This window comes from Leuciscus leuciscus (assembly GCF_965113295.1).
Source record: "Leuciscus leuciscus genome assembly, chromosome: 23".
In the NCBI taxonomy this organism is placed as follows: Eukaryota; Metazoa; Chordata; class Actinopteri; order Cypriniformes; family Leuciscidae; genus Leuciscus; species Leuciscus leuciscus.
In genome coordinates, this window is record NC_138747.1 from 3,348,442 (window position 1) to 3,368,224 (window position 19,783).

The following is a 19,783-nucleotide window of genomic DNA, read 5'->3' on the forward strand; positions in this document are numbered from 1 at the left end:
GCAAAAATTAGATATTGCAATGTTGAAATGTCAATTAGATGTTCTTTTTGTGAAGGAAAGAGCAGCACCTGATAGACAGCAAAAGATCAGCATTTAGGTAAGCTTAGGTTTCGGTTAAGCTACGTAATTAAATGTCCTATGATGCCATCTTTCCATTGAAAAGGTGAAAATAGATGCAACAAAGAAAAGACCAATTACAATTCAGCATGCAACTATTACAACAGCATAATTGCTATTCTAGTAATGCAACATTCTAGTCAAAATTGCTCATCTAAGCATGAAATTATCTTGAAAAAAAATCATGATAATTTTTATTAATTTTTTTAAATGAAGAATTAAAAGATTAAGTAGTGAGAGGAAATTCACTAAAATTGCTTGTGCAAACACTGTAAACATACTATGAATGTCTGGGGAGGAAACTGGAGGTTGAAATGCAACAGCTGATAGTTGGTGGTTTTTAGCAGGTGTAATGAAATCGCGTTTGTGGGTCAAACGTAATTCCACTGAGTGCTGCCCTGGCGGATGCATGTCAAGGAGAGGAGTGTGTGTTCTACGTATCACCTAAAACATTCAGGTTATACACCTTACACTCTAACACAACAACATGTAGGGCACAACAAAGATACAATTATTTGCTTACAATTTATAAGAATTTCAACATGCATATTACATGCATGTGATCAGCTAAAGACAAAAAAGAAAGAATCCCCCCCCCCCCCCCCCCCCCCGTAATATTTTTATTACGTTGATTAAAGAAATATCTTATCGAAACAAAAACACAATGCTGTACTCCACTCTGAAACATGCAGCACATTAGACTATATATTTACATATTTACAACACAACCGTTGCGATTTGATGTTCACAAGAAGTAGGGGTGGGCAATATGACCAAAATCGTATATTTCACGATAACGATATATATCACGATATAGTTATTTTTTAAAGGTTTTTATTATATAAAAATATTTTATACCATTGAAATGTCATAATTCTTGTCACCATTTTCAATACCACAAAAAACTAAGACTAATATAAAAATAAAAAATAAACTCTCAAGCTTACTACAGACACGTAAACAGTGATTGTTTACTAACTAATTGACCCTTCGCAGGGAGTTTGATTGACAGGCGATCTGACCAATCATAATCCGCCATCCAAACCAGTCAGGAGAGTTAGTAGATTAACGTTGGAGAATTTGAACTTGAAAAAACGGATTGTACTGACGTCTTCCCGCGGTTAAAACTACATTCCTTCTTATGTTCATTCATGTTTACTTGATGCTATAAATTAACTAGAAGGAATAGATGATCGGTTCATGAGGAGATTTTTTTTAAAAGAAAAAGTTGAGACTGTTTCATATCAAAAGTAACGTGGTCTGTCCTGTCTGTCAGTGTCCTCTTTTCTCCGCGATGTGTGTTTCACTGTGTGAGAACATGGTGTGTGGTGTGAGAGATGCGTGGCTTGTCGGACATAGCAACAGTAACTAAAGGGGGCGGGTCTTTGCGAACGGTCAATTACAAGCATATATGAAAACAAGCTACAATAGAACAAAGACACAAATGAAACAGACCTACCCGAAAAACTTCAAGCACTATAAATAAGAAATAGGCCTACTACATAAATTGTATAAAGTAATCAAATGTAAAAATATATAAGGCTAATGTGCACACTGAAATTCAGCCTTTTGTTTTAATGCAAGTGAAATAAATAAAGCAGATTTGGGATGCATGGGCTACTAACCCTACTGTCAAACTTAAGTGTGCTGCAATCAAAGCCCAATCTTGTGCACACTGATAACAGATCTGCCGTGTTAACCTAGTAAGTACTGATGTTACACAAGTACCATATTGTCTGGCTTAAGGAGACATGCAATAAGGCATGAGAGGCATTCTCTTTCGCAGCTTCAGTGTCCATCTATCCCTCCATCCTTGAATTAGTGATGAGTGTGATCGGAAATGCATGTTTCTGCCTGATCCGGGCGCAGCTTGCATTGAAGATCAAGGAATGATGGAAGATACTCCCCTCTGTTAATCTAATAAAATCATTTAAAGCACAAAATGGTTTCAAGAGAAGATTTACGCAAATGCAAATGCTGACTCAACCGGTCATTCAACACAGACACTAGTGTTGGGGCGACACTCATAGTCAAATCCTCTTGCGTCAGCGTGTGAGATCACTGATACATGATATTATCTTCGGGGTGTGTGTGTGTGTGTGTGTGGGGAGGGGGGCTTTTTTACTTCGGCATATTTGCAAATTTATTGGATCATTAATTTACCTGTTTATTTACTCATTCACTTAATTATACTTTTATTATCAGGGGAAATTATGCATGTGAAATGTGAATCGTCGTCGTTTATCATTTTGAAGAAAAATGTCAAGTTGTAATATTGGAAATGTTTCAGTTTTAACCCATGAAGGCGAGCCAGTGGACATCACACAAGCAATGTGCAAACCCTGCGTGAGATTTATGGTAGTGAAGAAGTCTCGAACCACATTCAGTTATTCACTATTAAAAGTGAAGGTAAAAACTGACCAAGCTTCCGGCATCTGACACTGCATTAACAGCGCATATTCTCTCAGAGACGACGAAAGATTAATCTACTTCAACATTTGCTGATAACTGTATATAACCGTCTCATAAGTACTGGTAAAAATTTGATGTATTTAGTGTTAAACAAGTTGTTTTTGAAAGTCTGTGTTTGAAATAAAGCTGCACTTAATTTTCATTGATGAATAATTATTGAAGTGTTCAGACCTATTATTGACCGCTACAATTTTTTTTATACAATTTTTTTAAATGTTAATTACATAATTCATTGAATACTATGTAATTAAATGTTTTTCAAACATTTTCAATGAGAAGTAAGCTAATCTATCTAATATTGTATTATCCCTGTAGCACGTCGGTTATGAGGTGATGCGCTATGAAATTATAGCGGGGCAAATAAATTTTAATATTAATTTAATAATAATAATAATTTAATACATTAATTGGAAATGCCAAATCCTCTTAATAGCTGATGCTTGATATCTTTAGTTACAAGATATCATCATCCATCTATATTTTAGAAACGGTTTCTATTTTTCTGCGACGTCGCGCTGGAACAACAAACACAAAGTGTGTCGATGATAATCTCAGGTGCTGTTTATGTGCTTTATTTAATGTTAAAAGCGTGTAATGTGACTTTGAATATCATTTAGTGCTCCAGCTTTGTAGCTGTAAAAGCAACAATGGATAATTCACCTCAACAAATGGAAACAGGAACGTTCAAACTGTGAACAAACAAATGTATTATTTGACAAAGAGAGTTTTAGTAACTCAGTAGCCTATGTATTTTTAATAATGTTTAAATGGTGTAATATTTGTGAATTTGATTATGTAGCCTTTTCCATTTTCTTGCGAGTGTCGTCAAGATTACGCTCTGGTGCAGCGAGACTCCGCCCACACGCTGCTCTGATTGGCTGTGGGTTTTGATTGATTTTTACGCATCTCGCAGTCGCGTCGTGTCTAGTGTGGACAGACTAATTATTTGCAGCTGGAATCTTATCGTATCGTATCTGGTTTGATCACGGTGTTAGGGTAGGCAAAAAAGCTTCTATCTGTACCGTTATGACTTCTTTGTTTGCTGTTTTGTCATTATTCTTGTGCACTGACTCATTCACTAAGCTGAACAGCCAATCAGAGTTCTCTCTCTCTCACTAGCGATTCTACATGCTGAATCAGCCCAAACAAAACGGCGTCCAACTTGAGCCAACGGTGCGGAACATACCGGGAAAAACTAAGTCGGCCGACGCTCAAAAACGGCCCATCAGAGAGAGAAAATTGCTTGAATAAAATTGACAAGTCGTGCATATGATAAACTTTAGTAACGATGAAAATTCTGTCCCAAAACACAAGCAAAAGTCGTGCAGCTCGCCTGAACAGACGATGTGTTGATGTGAAGCCATGTGCACATCTTGAAAGCGAGAGAGAAGATGCGGTAACGCTGAATCACTCTCACTGTATCACTCCCATAGTATCCGTGATAAATTCCAGTCTGGCTTTCGTAAAAACCATTCAACTGAAACTGCCCTCCTTAGGGTTTCAAATGACATCTTGATGGCTGCTGATGCAGGAGAGTGTTCTGTGCTGGTCTTGTTAGATCTTAGTGCAGCGTTTGATACTGTTGATCACTGCATTCTCATTGATAGACTTAACTCTCTAGTGGGCATTTCTGGATCTGCTCTGGACTGGTTTACCTCCTATCTTTCTGACAGGAGTTTTTCTGTGTCCATAGGATCTTTCATGTCAGAATCTGTTCCTTTGTCCTGTGGTGTGCCACAAGGTTCTGTGCTTGGCCCCCTGCTGTTCAGTCTGTACATGCTTCCCCTTGGAAAGATTATAAGTAGTTTTAAAAGAGTATCTTATCATTGTTATGCAGATGACATCCAGTTATTTATTTCATTTAGTCCAGACAGACTAGACAAACTGTCCCTTCTGCTGAATTGTTTAGTCTCCATTAATAAATGGATGACTGAGAACTTTCTGCAACTTAATACGGATAAAACAGAGGTGATGATTTTTGCCCCAGACAACATTACCCCTAAGATTAGGCAGGCCCTCGGGGGTCTATCTTCCTCTGACCGCAGTGACATAAGAAATCTGGGTGTCAGTTTTGATAGATCAATGTGTTTTAACAGTCATGTTAAGTCTGTGGTTCGCACTTGCTTTTTCCATCTTAGGAACATTGCTAAGATTAGATCTATGGTTTCCAAAAAAGAGATGGAGATGCTTGTTCATGCCTTTATTTCTACACGATTGGACTATTGCAATGTGCTGTACACTTGTTTGAATAAATTTTCTTTAGATCGACTGCAAGTTGCACAAAATGCAGCTGCTAGGCTTTTGACTAGGACCAGCAGGAGGTCTCACATTACTCTGGTGCTGAAGGCCCTTCATTGGCTTCCTGTTGGGTTTAGAGTACATTTTGAAATTTTGGTCATTACTTTTAGAGCCTTGCATGATCAAGCACCCTCATACGTTCAGGATCTATTACATATGCATACTCCGTGTCGGTCCCTGAGGTCTTCAGGCCAATATCTTTTAACTGTTCCCAGAACACGCCTTAAGACAAGAGGTGACCGTGCTTTTTGTGTTGTGGCTCCAAAGCTCTGGAACTCGCTCCCTTTAGCTCTGAGATCTATGAGTTCTGTAGAATCTTTTAAAAAACACTTAAAGACTCATCTTTTTGGACAAGCTTTTAATTAACAATTTGACGTGTTTATTAGTGGATTTTTATGAATCTGATGGTAGTACAGTTGTGGAGTTGTACTAGGTTTGTACTTGTGCTGTTTTTATTTTATTTTATTGTTTATTTGCATTACTGTGCAGCACTTTGTGACCCTTCTGTCTGTGAAAGGTGCTATACAAATACATTTTACTTACTTACTTACTTACTTACTTACTGTCTGTGAAATTATGTCTCACAAAGTTTTCAAATTACTAATTTTATTTGATAATCTGTGTGGATTAATTTGCTCATTCAACCAACAAGCTAATTGAATAAATGTTTGCTGGAATTTCCCGCCTTTTAAGTGCGAAACCAGCAGGAATGAGCAAAGTTATGTGTAATACCTGCAATCATGTGCCAAAATTCGAGCCCTGAAGCCACTGCATTTCAGCCAAAAAGACACTGGATGTGCAATAGAGGTAATTGTGTTTCTTGTCAATGGCACTAATTTTCATCATGTATGTGCTCTATGACCCATTGTTTTGAATATGATGGGAGAACCAACATATGCCTTGTAATGCAAGCCCCACTCACAGAACTGACACCAGATCAGATGTTAACGGTCGGCTGAGCGAGCGTTACAGTAAAGCACAATAGACACGCTGACCGACTGCTGTCCCTGATACACAACACCAGACAGCTAAACACCAGCACATGACAACACTATCCATTGCATAACAACTCAACATCTGATGCCAAAAGTACTGTTTTTACCTGATGCATGCATGAATACTGCAGCATCACTTGTCAATGATTCTGCATGAGTAAAAACTCAAAACAAACAAGTTTTTCTGCAACAGGGAGCTGACACAGATCCATATAAATTTCCTAACCCGAAGCAAGGATGCTGAGAATCCATCAATCCCATAATAGGGAAGACAATCTTGCCACATGCTGAGATGATGCTCTCTCTGGGCACTTTTTCCTCCACCTCGCCTCAGAGATTGATATGTCCTTCCCTCATTGTTGGGCAAATATGCCAGCGACCTAGTTGATGAAAATAAACCTTGGCTGCTCGCATTGAGATGAGCAAATGGACCACAGTCACCAAAGTCACAGAGTTCTGCTTTGGACTTAATGCTGAAAGTTTCAGTTTGGACATTTTAGTATTAGGCAGTATGGCCAAAATCAACACAGTAACTGTATACAAAATCTATTTGATAACTATATAATTTTTGCTAGAAATTCAAAAACCTTTATTAGAAACAAAAACCAGGAATGCATTACAAATATGTTCCAAGCCATTGTGAGGCAGAAATAAAATTGCAAATATACTTGGCAACTAACTGAAATAAAATAAGTGTGATGAAATACTAGAATTACTAAAACTACTTCAAATAAGTTAAACTAAAGCAAGCTAAATAGAAATACTCTGTTTTATATGTAAAACTTTTATTAGAAACAAAAACCCCACAACAGTAATGCATTACAAATACGTCCCAAGCCATTTCAAGGCTGTTGCATTTCTACATTTCTACATTTCAAGTTACAACGTTGCTGGGCAACCATAAACAGCCGACAAGTTTACCGTGTTTACACCGGACACAAGCAGAACAACTTCCTGAAACGAAATCACTCCCATCAAGTGCCAAACAAAAAAAGAATCAGAAAAATAGCTCAATACGCACTTCGATATGAAAGTACGCTGTCCGAATGACCACAAATTCCAGTGGACGCACTTCTTTCTTACCTGTACTTCATGCCCGTCTGGTACGATACACACTCCTCCAGCGCCAGGCCATTCATCTTAAGGAAGTCTTCCATGTTCTTGATCTGGGCAGCGACTCTTTGCTCCCTGAGCCGCTGGAGTTCGGCCTGGTCCGTCTGCCTCGGAGGCTGGTTCAGACCTTGGTCCGAGTGGTAGCGGCTTATGCCGCTCCGAATACTCTCGCTGTAGGACATGGACAACATCTTGCCTCCGCTGCTGCAACTACTGCTCTTACGCACGCCGCTCGCTCCCGCCGGTTTGGGGATCTGCAGGTTTTCGGAAGGGAGAGTGGATTTCCGGCGCCCAACGGTCCCCCCCGCATACCCACCACCCGCAAACATGATTACGCCCCGTCCCCTACCACCCCGCTCTCACACACTTTTCACAGACGCTCTCGCACCTGTCCGATTCTGCCACCAGTTAAACACACTCATGCACACACACACACACACACACACACGCACCAAGCACAAGCGGGCTTGGGAAACTGGGACCAAGACTGAGCCGAGAGCTGGGTTGAGGCATCGCCTTAAATAGCACAGGTGAGGAGGGAACAAAACAGGTCTGTGCTATCAGTGGCAGAGAACTCTGGACATGCGTCTTGTAATCAGAGACGGTCCCGCCTCTTTCCTGACCAATACAATGGCACAGGAGCAGGACTCAGGTGGGTTCAGGCAGGTGCTATGAGCCTCAGGTAAGAAGAAACACCAGAGGGCATACAAAACACACACTTTAGGCACATGCAAGAAACCCATCAGTCTAGACTGCACATGCGATGTAGAGACATGCATTGCAGGTCGTCTGGGAGGGAAGTGACACCATTCATGTGTATCCAGGGAAAGTGATTCACTTAAAACTTGTTATACTGCCAGGATGCAACAGCTCTGAATTATTTTGTTATTCTGTAATTCTACATTTTCAAGATTAGATCAATCATTCAAAGCAATCAGCTGAAATAAAGAAAAAAGAAAAAATCCTGTTGATCCATCGAAGTACCAATAAAATGTAAAAAATTTAAGTGGTTAATAAAAAGGGTTTTGAGCTTTTGCTGCTGTCTTGTGGTACACAGACACATTTATACTGACGGTGTTTTGAGGTATGCAGCAACTACCAATAGGAGTAAAGAGAGTGAAGCTCATGTGATCAATCACCTGATTAAGTGTTACTGTTAACTAAAACTAGAACTTTTTATTAAAAATTGTTTTTTTAAATTGAAATAAAGGTGAAATAAAATGTAAATATAAGATGAAAAACTTAAATGAATATTAGAAATGTTGCCTTGGAAACTAACTGAAATAAAATAAGTTTAAGTTTAGGTACTAAAATGAATAAAAATAAATGTAAACCAAATTTAAGTTTAAATGACAAAGCACAAAACAAAATTACTAAAACTTTAGTAAAAATTTAAATGATAACTGAAAATATACAAATAAAAGCTAATTCAAAATATTTCAAAATATTATAATAGCAAGAAAAATAAGTGTGATACAGATACTGCAGTCAAGCAGTAACATCTGCTATCAGCCAAAAGTACAGACACTAGGCAAAATCCAAAGATTGAATTGCTGTCAGTGTGAACACAACTTGAACTGGGATAGGATAATGCCATTTAATTCCAAAAATTAATACATGCAGAATCATAATTAAATAATTTTAATGCGTTAATGTATTGCATAATGTAATATTTTACATTTACATTTATGCATTTGGCAGACGCTTTATCCTAAGCAACTTATATTGCATTTCAAGGTATCATTCTTATCGTTCCTTATCATTCTTACTATAATATAAAGTATATATATGTCAGATACTGTTTTTTTTGCCCCTTTGCAAAACTGTCGGCCACCAAAAACTTGCCAACATCTCCATAGTACACTGTGCAGAAGGTTCTTTATCATAAGCCTGTATTGATCCTATGAATCTTGACTGAATGATGTACAGTGCTGCAAAAACCACTCAACTACTGCAGAGTGTTTCCATCCGCAAAGAGCTTCACTCAAACAATCTGCAACTAAAAAAAAACATCCTCTGAAACTAAAAGACTACATCATCTAGTAGTACAGCTATTGCATGTACAACGTGTGATGCCACAATAACAGGTGTAGCCATTTGAAGCATAATGCAAAAGAAGGTACGGGATGAAAATTAAAGGGGTGCACCCATGCGGTCCCTGTTATTATACAGGACATCGTGCAGAATAACGCCTTAAAACACACCGACACATACACACAGGTGGGCAGTCGCACCAGAGACAGAATAAGCGTGAAAACTTACCCGAGGTCTTGGAGATCGGCTCATGAACAAGACGTATGAATGTCAATCTGCTCTTTTAAACTCAGCTGGAATCCAGCGGTCCACCCAAACTGGGTGTGTCTTACATGCCAGCATCTAAACTGATTAGTGAAGAAGAGAGCATCGCCCTCTTCCTCCAACCCCCATCCCGCCTTTAACTCCAGCCGACTCCATGAAGGAAATCCATTTATGTCATTCGAGGGGGGAGCAATTTGTTTCTGCTAAACGCAGCAAATAATATCTGGTCTAAATTATTCAAAGACGCTTTTGCACTAAAAGCTTTTGATTGTTGTTCCACATGTGATAATAGATAAAGGCATTTTAGTGCACTAATAATGCCTGTGTGAGCTTGTGGATCTTCAGGAAAACACAGACACAGCCGTATCAGAGTAAAATTCAAAATCAGCACTTTTGTTTTTTAAGCAAAAATGAATATGCCAGGTATAAATATTCTAGTGTTGTCACGATACCAAAATTATTGTTTCGATACCGATACCAAGTCAAGTATTGCGATTTCGATACTTTTTCGATACTTTTCCTGAAAAGGGAGAAACACTCTCAAATATCACTGCTGTGCTTTATTTTAAAACCGGGACAACATTCTAATCATATAACACACTAATAAAGGAACATATGAACAGCAGATATATTAAACATTTGAACAAAATATGAAATATGAAATATAAAAAATAAATTAGAGCAATGACATTCAAGAAAAAAAAAAAAAGATAAATTTAGCAGCATTATCTCATTTATCATAAGAAACATAAGAGCTTTATCTTGATTCTGAACTTTGAATAAAAATATGAACAGCGATTATATTAAACAATGTTTAATATTGGTAACATATGATAAGCCTCATTGGTGATATATTTGACATGTGGGGAGAGAGTTGTGGAAGGCCTATACTTCATGTTAAACATAAATATATAGCAGCAAAGACAACAATAGGCTACAGAATAATTCGTTCTGTATTGAGAGGTGCAATATTTGAAAATCGATCATATTTTTTTAAATTACATTTATATTGTATTTATGTCAAAACTTTCAAACATCAAAATGTCATTTATTAATATGTATTCGTGTCAAAATGACATAGAAACATCTTTTCCTATTCTATTTTGCCTGGAAACGCTTCCAACACGCTTGCATGTCCCGTGAAAAATAGGCGTCGGTTCTATTTCTAGCATGCACGCGTTTTCCGCGCGTCTCGAGCTGCGCCCAGACGCGTGTGTCACGCAGGCAGTTAACATGGGAGCCGAAATAAAAACGGACACGACACGCAGACAGTGTGTCGCCGGCCTTACAAATCTGGAACGTGGTCATTCTTAGAAGTATGATACTAATAAATTAAGGAATCGTGACGTTTTTCATTTCCTATTTACTTTTGAAGTATCGGTGCACCGTGCAACAGAGCAAGGTAGGCAACGTACTTCCATATGTCACTCCTCGCGTCATCTTTTTCTACGAGTCGTGGACCACTTGTCCTCGCACATGCAGCCATCTCGCTGTAGTGTTTTGTCACATGACACTGACAGCGGCAGGTTCTTTGCTGCGTGCGTCAGGAAAAAAACACAGACGTCCATAGGGAGGCGTTTTTTCAAAAAAAAAATGTAAGTATCGATACTGATAAATTTAGGTATCGTGACGTTTTTAATTTCCGAGTATCGCGATACTTTTGAAGTATCGGTAGACCGTGCAACACTAAAATATTCAACATTAGACTTTACAGAAAAATAACTCATCTAAGAAACAAAATAAAAACATTGACGTCCAAATGGCTCTCCACTGACTAGATACCAAATGAAAAAACCTATACCAAAATGTAGGCTATTTAAAATCTGTTTATTTAAGCATACTACAAATCCATTAACATATTTACTGACTCATCGCTTGAGACTTACTGATATAAATATTATAATTAAACTTTATTTGGAGTACTTATTTATTGCACAATGCACATTTCTTAATGTTAAGCCTAAACTGTTTTAATATCACTATTAATAATGATAGTATGATCACTGTAAATGCAAGATATTTAAAGTGTACCTAAAGTGCACTTCCACTTTAGCACAATCCAATATACTTAAGTATTAGTTGGATCTCAGCACTATTTCCGGATAACTGAAGTGCATCAAGTACAAAACAGACAAAAAGGCATTTTTCTACAAAAAGTAAACGACCGTCAAACCACAATCATCACCATTCGTTCACCCATATGACAGCCACTTTAACCTACACATGAAACGATACTCGCACATCCATCTTTAATGGCCTAAATGAAAGTGAAAGAGAAGTTCAACAACAGCCAATGTTAAAACATTCATCCTGAAAATCAATGAAGCCCCCTTACCGGAAATCACCAGATTCAATACTCATAAAGAGCTGGAATATATATATATCAACACGTTAACTAAATGAGTCTTCCATATTATATGCAGATATATGCCAACGTACATCTTTTATTAGAAATGCAGTATTGTCTTTGCATTGATTTGGACTTTTAAGTGGACTGTGTTTTTCTCACGGTTTCCAGAGAGGTAGTGCTATGCTCAGATTGCAGTGTTTTGTTTTTTTAAAGGCTTTATAGAAAGGTTCTATACGTTAGCATAACATGTAGTTAATGCAATAACACTAAAAAACAAATCAACAATATTTTAAAATCTTTTGGCATATACTAATGTTTTTTTTAACATTTCAAGATGTATAAATGATCATCAACTAATAATGAACCTTGAATTAACCTAGATTAAAAAAATGCTGTAGCTTATTCGTGCGTTCAGATTGGTATTTGTCAGACCTCAAAACACTGCATTGAAGTCACTGCATTATGTGCTGCAATGAGGGGTGTGCCATTTAACAGGGAGGACTGCAGTAAATCCCACAGAGCAAACAGTTACAGCCATTTTACTCACTGAATCTGTTAAAACACACTGCAATCTCAGTTCTCAAAGAACTAGTCACAATATTATCCTCATACAGTACTATGTGCGTGCTATACACATGCTATACACACATAAAAATAAATAAAAAGACACACAACACAACTAAAACCTACAAAAAAGTATCCATTAACACACTCCAATAATGATTGAAATGAGGTAATCTTCCTTTCCCATCACTCTATCAGTGTGTTAGGGTGAAACATGGTGATCAATTCCTGTCAAGCGGATCTGCGTGATGCGATGTTAAAAGACTTTGAGCTTAAAAGGACAAAAATGTGAAAGGCTGTGAAATCAAAATTCAATAGAGCGCTCATTAGCCTCAGCGCGTCGGAGTCAGGGGTTTTAACAACCCATCAGCAAAACAACTCCTTTTTTCAACCCATAAAAATATGATCCCTCACTAAAACAGGAAGAAAAGTGCACTGCAGACGAGGGTGAAAGGGGTGCGTTCAATCTGATCGCTAAAAGCAGCTGCTGCATAAATGCTTTCAGGTGAGCTCACACCATCAGCAGAGAGCGACTTCAAAATATCTACTCATAAAGGCCTGACAGTTGTGTATACATGCACCTCCAGTGCGTTTGAAGCATGCAAACTAAGTTAGTGTGAAAATCTTAATAATACAAATCAAATAAGTGCAATGAATTTTGGCTCAGGGCTCAACAAAGATGGCCCAGCGACAGTAGGCGCGTTTCCATTACAGATTTGCGCAAAACTTTTGCGATTTTTTCTAAATATCGATAAAAAAACTATTGCGAAATGACGGCGTTTCCTTTAAACGATGTTATGCATCTAAAACGTATTTTTTTCCTCTCGCGATAAGTCATTCCAAAAATCATGGCAACGGATGTTGGTAGATTTATATATATCACAGCCACCGCATTAACCATTATTATTAAAGGGATACTACACTTTTTTTGGAAATAGGCTCATTTTACAGCTCCCCCAGAGTTAAACAGTTGAGTTTTACAGTTTTCCATTCGGCCGATCTCCGGGTCTGGCGGTACCACTTTTAGCATAGCTTAGCATAGATCATTGAATCGGACAGGACCATTAGCATCTCTCTCAAAAAAATGACCAAAGAGTTTCAATATTTTTCCTATTTAAAACTTGACTCTTCTGTAGTTACATCGTGTACTAAGACCGACGGAAAATGTAAAGTTGTGATTTTCTAGGCTGATATGGCTAGGAACTATACTCTCATTCCTGCGTAATAATCAAGAAACTTTGCTGCCGTACCATGAGTCCAGCAGGCGTAATGATATGACGCAGCGCCTGAAAATAGTCCCCAGCTCGGTAGACTATAGGGTCGACTATTTTCAGGCGCTGCGTCATATCATTAGTACACGATGTAACTAAACAAGAGTCAAGTTTTAAATTGGAAAAATATCAAAACTCTTTGGTCATTTTTTTGAGAGAGATTCTAATGGTCTTGTCCGATTCAATGATCTATGCTAAGCTATGCTAAAAGTGGTACCGCCAGACCCGGAGATCGGCTGAATGGATTTGAAAACGATAAACTCAACTGTTTAACTCTGGGGGAGTTGTAACATAAGCCTATTTCCAAAAAAAGTGGAGAATCCCTTTAATCGAAGGTGACGTATGAGTGTTATCCAAGCATTAATGGCAAGGAAAGACCCTTACTGTGAGCGGCACATATGAGGTGTTTCTGGGTGTTTCTCACTCAGATCTGCTCCGAGGTCTTGATTATGGCACCTCTATGAGGTTTAGAATCCAGTTGAATTTAATAAGGAACTCTGTCTCGTATTCTGTCCAAACGCAGTCAGGTGACTGTAAATGCGCAAAAACTATTTCCATTGCAGTTTTGCGAAATATTCCTTTTTCGAATTGCCTGAAAAACCACCTCATTCGAGTGTAAAAACTTTTTTTGCGATCAACGGGAGTTTTGGCGAAATTGACGTGTTTCCATTGATTGGGCGTATTTCCAATTCGCGATTTCAATTTGCGCAATTTGAAGGGTAATGGAAACGCGGCTAGTGTCAGTGCTTTAGGTGATTTCTTATACGTCACCATAAAACCTGTTTGCTAATCATGTAAATGTGTTTTTATGCCTTTGGTATTCTTTGTTGTATTAATAAAGGTTGTAAATTCTGCTGATTTTACGGTAATTGTTTCTTGCTAGTTAACATTAGGTTTTGCCAAATTGCAAGAATTACTAGGAAGAATGTATTAAAATTAGTTCAATTGCATGAATTAATAGCTTTAAATGGAAAGCTGAATGATTCCCGGCTATAGTTATTTTATTATAACGAAAAAAAAAACGAATAAATTATTTGCTTTAACCAGTTTTTTTTTTTTTTTGGCAAACAAATGAATTAAAAAAAATCTAGTTATCAATATTCATTGCTGGCATATAAAAAAATACAAATAATAATAATAATAATAATAATAATAATGTTTGCTAAAAATAAAATAGTTCCTGAAAAAAAAAAAAACTTTAAGATGTTGCCACTGACAATATTCACAGAACATGTTCAACTAAAAAATATTTTTTATTATTGAACCTATAATAATTGATCTGCCTGTAAAGTGCACAGAATAAATTACCACACTCTACAAGTGTTGGTTAAGCCAAGACAATAAATAGAATATGTTTAAATAGAAAACACACACCGGCATAAATATCTAACCAAGTGTGAATTTGGGATGAAATATTATTCCTCATATGAGATTACTGAACATTCACTGCTTCTCCGGGCTCGTGTTTGACGTGCTTTGAGTTTCAGAAGTGTTCCACAGCCAAGGAAACCTGAACTCCATGACTTACCTGCAACACTGTTTTAATTCTACATGGAGTGAAATTAAATCTAAGAGCTTTGTGTTAGGGACACTACTTAGTGAGCATTATTCTGACACACACCACTGTACTTGTAGACTGGTATACAACTCAAACACATGCACAGATTACAAGTGAGATTAGGTGTTCCCACTGAATGTAAACCATCCCTTTTTACAAGTATACAACAATATTAAGCACCAGTTAGTCTCAATTCATCCCACTGTAATTCTACAATACATGTCGCATTTATTATTTATCCGCTGTTAAACATTACACGCAAATAACATTGTAGTCACGAGTACTTTGAATATTATTCCCTTACGCTTTCAGAGGTATAATGACATAATCACACCGGTATCAGGAGAAGCTAAACTAAGAATGAACCCATGACTTGAAAGTGCTTTCCAAAACAGATGAAAACGAATGCAGTATCAGATGGCCATGGCTAATTAATCAGCAAACAAAAGCGGTACCTGTAAAACTGCAGCTGCCGTTTTGGGCTCCCATATCTCGCACTGAGGGCAGCATGAAAGAGAGAGAGAGAGAGAGAGAGAGAGAGAGAGAGAGAGAGAGAGAGAGAGAGAGAGAGAGAGAGAGAGAGAGAGAGAGAGAGAGAGAGAGAGACAAGACCGAAAGGAAAGCTTAGTCTTACAGGCAAAAGGGGAAAGAACAGTGAGAGGCCATTAAACAAACACGTGCACATATACACAAGTGCAGTATCAGCTTCAGCAGTGACACATGAACATGAGCTCAGAGGAATAGTTTCAACACTGATATAAAGAAAGAAATAGAGAAATTTGAAGAGTTTAGTTCTAGAATGAAAGGACAATATGGCCAGACATCAAAAATAAGAACATCACAACATTAAAACACAATGCTATTTTTTTCTAAAACAATATTCTTTTGACTTTTTAGTCTAATAGTGAAACATGAGTAATCAATATTTTTGCTCCATTTTCAAAAAGGGGATTTTATTCGTTTATGAGTATGTTTGCATACAGATGGCCTTAAAGCGAACACATTTTTACTAAAAAAAACTATTTCTGTTTCTGAACTGTCACATTTAACATGTTCATAGATGTGCTTTATGCCTTGCAAATGTAAACATTGTTTTTTTTTTTCCTTACTAGTTAACATTAGGTTTCATCAAAATTCTACGAATTATTGAGAATAATTATTATTGTAAATTAATCGCTGTCATGGAAAGCTGAACGATTATTGCAAACACTCTAATTTTGTCTGGTCAGAAATATTATTTTTCAGCTAACAAACATTAAAAAGACTTTAAAGTTTAATGAATGCTTGAAATTACACTTGAGGTGGAAACAAACTTGCAGCGCCACCTGCTGTTCAAAACCAGAACAGCTGGCAAACCCTGAGGGGAATGAAAACACTAGGAGGAGTCACAGAAGATCAGAGCAAATTCATCAGGAAGTTTCCAGCAATGGTGAAATGAAGTCAGGGCTCTGATTAAGTGGGATGCTGGGCATTATGCAAAGCACTTGACCACTCTCACCCTTTCTACTGGGAAGCCCAGCAGAACTGCAGCTTAAATCACTCGGTATGCTAGAGATGAACATAATTAATTGCATATACTCAGACCCTGCAGCAGGGAGGAAGCAGATTTTGAATGGTGCAAATGCATCTTTCTAAAAATGATCACTGTAATACAACTAATGTGGCTGGTGATGTAAGGTTATCCGTACTGCGCCAATATAAGAATTGACAGTCTGTTTCACTGTCTGTATAAGAATTGATATCAGTTCACATGATAACATGTCTGAAACCTGTTATTCATAATCAATGGTGCTTTTGCAGTGCATCTCATTTTCAGACTCTCATCTGCTCTCTAAAACTTTGAGCTAGGTCACACATGACGTGTTATGCATGACGTGTGTATCTGTGTCACACTTCTCAGAGCGTCCCACACACTCATACAGAGTTTCTGAGAGAGTCTGAAGCTCTGGTGGCTTGCAAATTCTCCTAAAAATAAAACTAAGTATAACTCTTTCAATTTTTATGTACTTGAATAAACCTGATGAAGTGCAGAAAGCTTGTTTAAATAATACCATCTAACCCAGGGAAACTTATTAGGCTAATTAAAAACATAGAAGTCCAACACTGAACGCCCTTGGTCATGCTTTAAAGCCATGAAATGTACACTACTGTTCAAAAGTATAGGGTCATCATGAAGATTTGTTTTAAAAAGAAATTAATACTTTTTATCCAGCAAAGATGCAAATAATTTCTTAAAAGTGACAAAAGACATTTATAATGTCACAAATGATTTCTATTTCAAATAACCATTGTTCTTTTGAAATTTCTATTAAAAAAATGACCACAAAATATGAAGCAGCAACTGTTTTCAACATTGATAATAATCAGAAATGTTTGTTGAGCAGCAAATCATCATATTAGAATGATTTCTGAAGGATCATGTGACACTGAAGACTGGAGTAATGATGCTGAAAATTCAGCTTTGATCACAGGAATAAATTACATTTTGAAAATATTAAAACAAAACAGTTTTTTTAATTTGTAACAATATATTTTACTGTTTTTACTATATTTACAATCAAATAAATGCAGCCTTGGTGAGCTGATGAGCACAAGACACATGTATACACAAACCTTTGACCAGTAGTGTAATTTTACAAAAGATTTCTTCTTTAAAAATATGGAAAGTGCTAATAAACTGTTATTCATCAAACACATTTATAAGTTTCTGCAAATTTATGCAAGACTTTATGGTTTATGCAGAGTCAAAAAATTAATTAAAACACAAATGAGCATAAATGAATGATGCAACAGCACAATCAGAGCAGCTGTTTAGGTGTGAATGTGTGTGTGAGAGAGTGCATACAGACCTGTAGACCATGCCTGGGGAGCCTGTCTGTCTGAGAGAGAGGCGGGCGGGAGAGTCTGTGGTCGATTCGGGATACATGGGGAACGGGAGAGTGGGGGGTGTGGCCAGGCTGCCAAGGGGTCTCTCTCTCTCTCTCTCCTGTCAACCGACACGTCTGTCTCTCACCTTACAGGACCTCTGAAAAACACAAACGCAGATGAAAGTTTCAGCACATGAGTGCATTAATATACAACATGTATCTGAACAGCACTGCAGTGCTGCACTTACACTGTAAGAATGCATTAACACCACTAGAGGGCGATTCTGCACAACGGTAAATGACGATGACGATGATGAGCAGAACATGGCTAATACACCAAAAGAAATTTGTTTGTGCAGCTAATCCATAATACAAAGAAATGATAGTGTCACACAATGCTGAGCTGCTGAATTTACTGCGCCAGAGCAAAATAAATCATATTTTTCTTGAGTGATGAGGTTGTGTGAAGATTGAACCAATGTAGAAAATTATGATTTATTTTTTTAAATGATGGTCAAAAAGATTCATAAACTCCCAAGTTATCAGTTTGAATCATTCAAACTAATTTGTCAATGAATCCACTAAAGCGAATAATGAATTAACATCCGACTCACTATAACTTCAAGTCATAGAAATAAAGTACAATTACTGACTAGGTTGATCATATGACAATTGTAGGCCTAGTTAAAGTTACACATTCACAAAACAAACAAAAACATGATAGTTACAAAACAGTGTTGTTTTGTTTAGTATGTTAAGATCACATAATATACTAAACGCGTCACACACACACATGGAAGTGAGATCCACGGCTTACAGATAGTGTGAATGACAGGCTGCTTTCCGACACCCTTCTGTCCTGCCCTTGCTAGGTGTTCCTATTGCATTAAGAGTATGTACCCATAGTGCAAGGCAGAAAGAAAGTGACAGAGAGAGAGAGAGTCAGATAATGGTTGTAAGACAGACACAAAAAGGGAACTAGGGCTGTATAAGGTAGAGAAGAGAGAAGTGAAAGTAATACTGGGAAAAAAGAAAGAAAGCTGACATTAATGTCGGAAGAGCTTCTCGGCAACTGTTTAGTAAATACTCAAGTCTCCTTCAAAAACCAGTTCATAAGACATGAGGTGTAAATAAACATGCGCACGTTCATATGAAGTAAAACATGTAAACATAAGTGTCATGTTACTGCGCATGTCCGCAAGATATTTTTGAATTATACTAAGAAAAATGTCAGATTCAAGCATTTACATGCTTCATTTTTTCTCCTGTTGATCGGTTTTACATGCACTGTAAAAAATGATATGGTCAACTTTCTTAAATTATAGCCTACTTTACTGAAATATTAATAAACAGCAAATACTTTTGGTTATATAGAGTGTCGTCAATATTTCTTGATAACATGATCATCTCTTCCTATTAAACATGAATGAACATCTGAAGGTATGTTGAAAGATACAGAACAACTTACTGAAACGTATTATATCTCGTGTAATCTCTCAATCAGTGTTTCACCGGCGGAAGGACATCAGTAAAACAGCTTGTAATAACTATAATTCTTGCATGTTTGCACTGACCGCTTCAGAGCATCGAGTATCTTCCTCCGCACAGGGACAGGCAGGTAGGAGGGCGAAATGCACTGTTTCCAAACTGGAGGAGTTTATTGGCCCTTGTGAGGTTCTAACGAACACCTTTGCATTTAACACACACACACACACACACACACACACACACACACACACACACACACACACACACACACACACACACACACACACACACACACACACACACACACACACACACACACACACACACACACACACACACACACACACACACACACACACACACACACACACACACACACACACACACATCAG

General features: G+C 37.5%; 1 protein-coding gene across 3 annotated transcripts in view; it reads right to left on the minus strand.

The window, feature by feature from the left end:
* kcnab2a (potassium voltage-gated channel subfamily A regulatory beta subunit 2a) overlaps positions 1-19,783 on the minus strand; it is a 103,765-nt gene that overhangs the window by 55,141 nt on the left and 28,841 nt on the right. The window contains exons 2-3 of one of the 3 annotated variants that reach the window (XM_082155934.1): positions 17,886-18,061; positions 15,492-15,533 (exon numbers count right to left, since the gene is read on the minus strand). In XM_082155934.1, the coding sequence (XP_082012060.1) occupies positions 15,492-15,533; positions 17,886-17,962 (119 nt within the window). In that variant the 5' untranslated portion in view covers positions 17,963-18,061. Of the gene's footprint in view, positions 1-6,965; positions 8,734-15,491; positions 15,534-17,885; positions 18,062-19,783 lie in introns of those variants that run through there. The other 2 variants (XM_082155935.1, XM_082155936.1) reach the window with 2 other exon arrangements.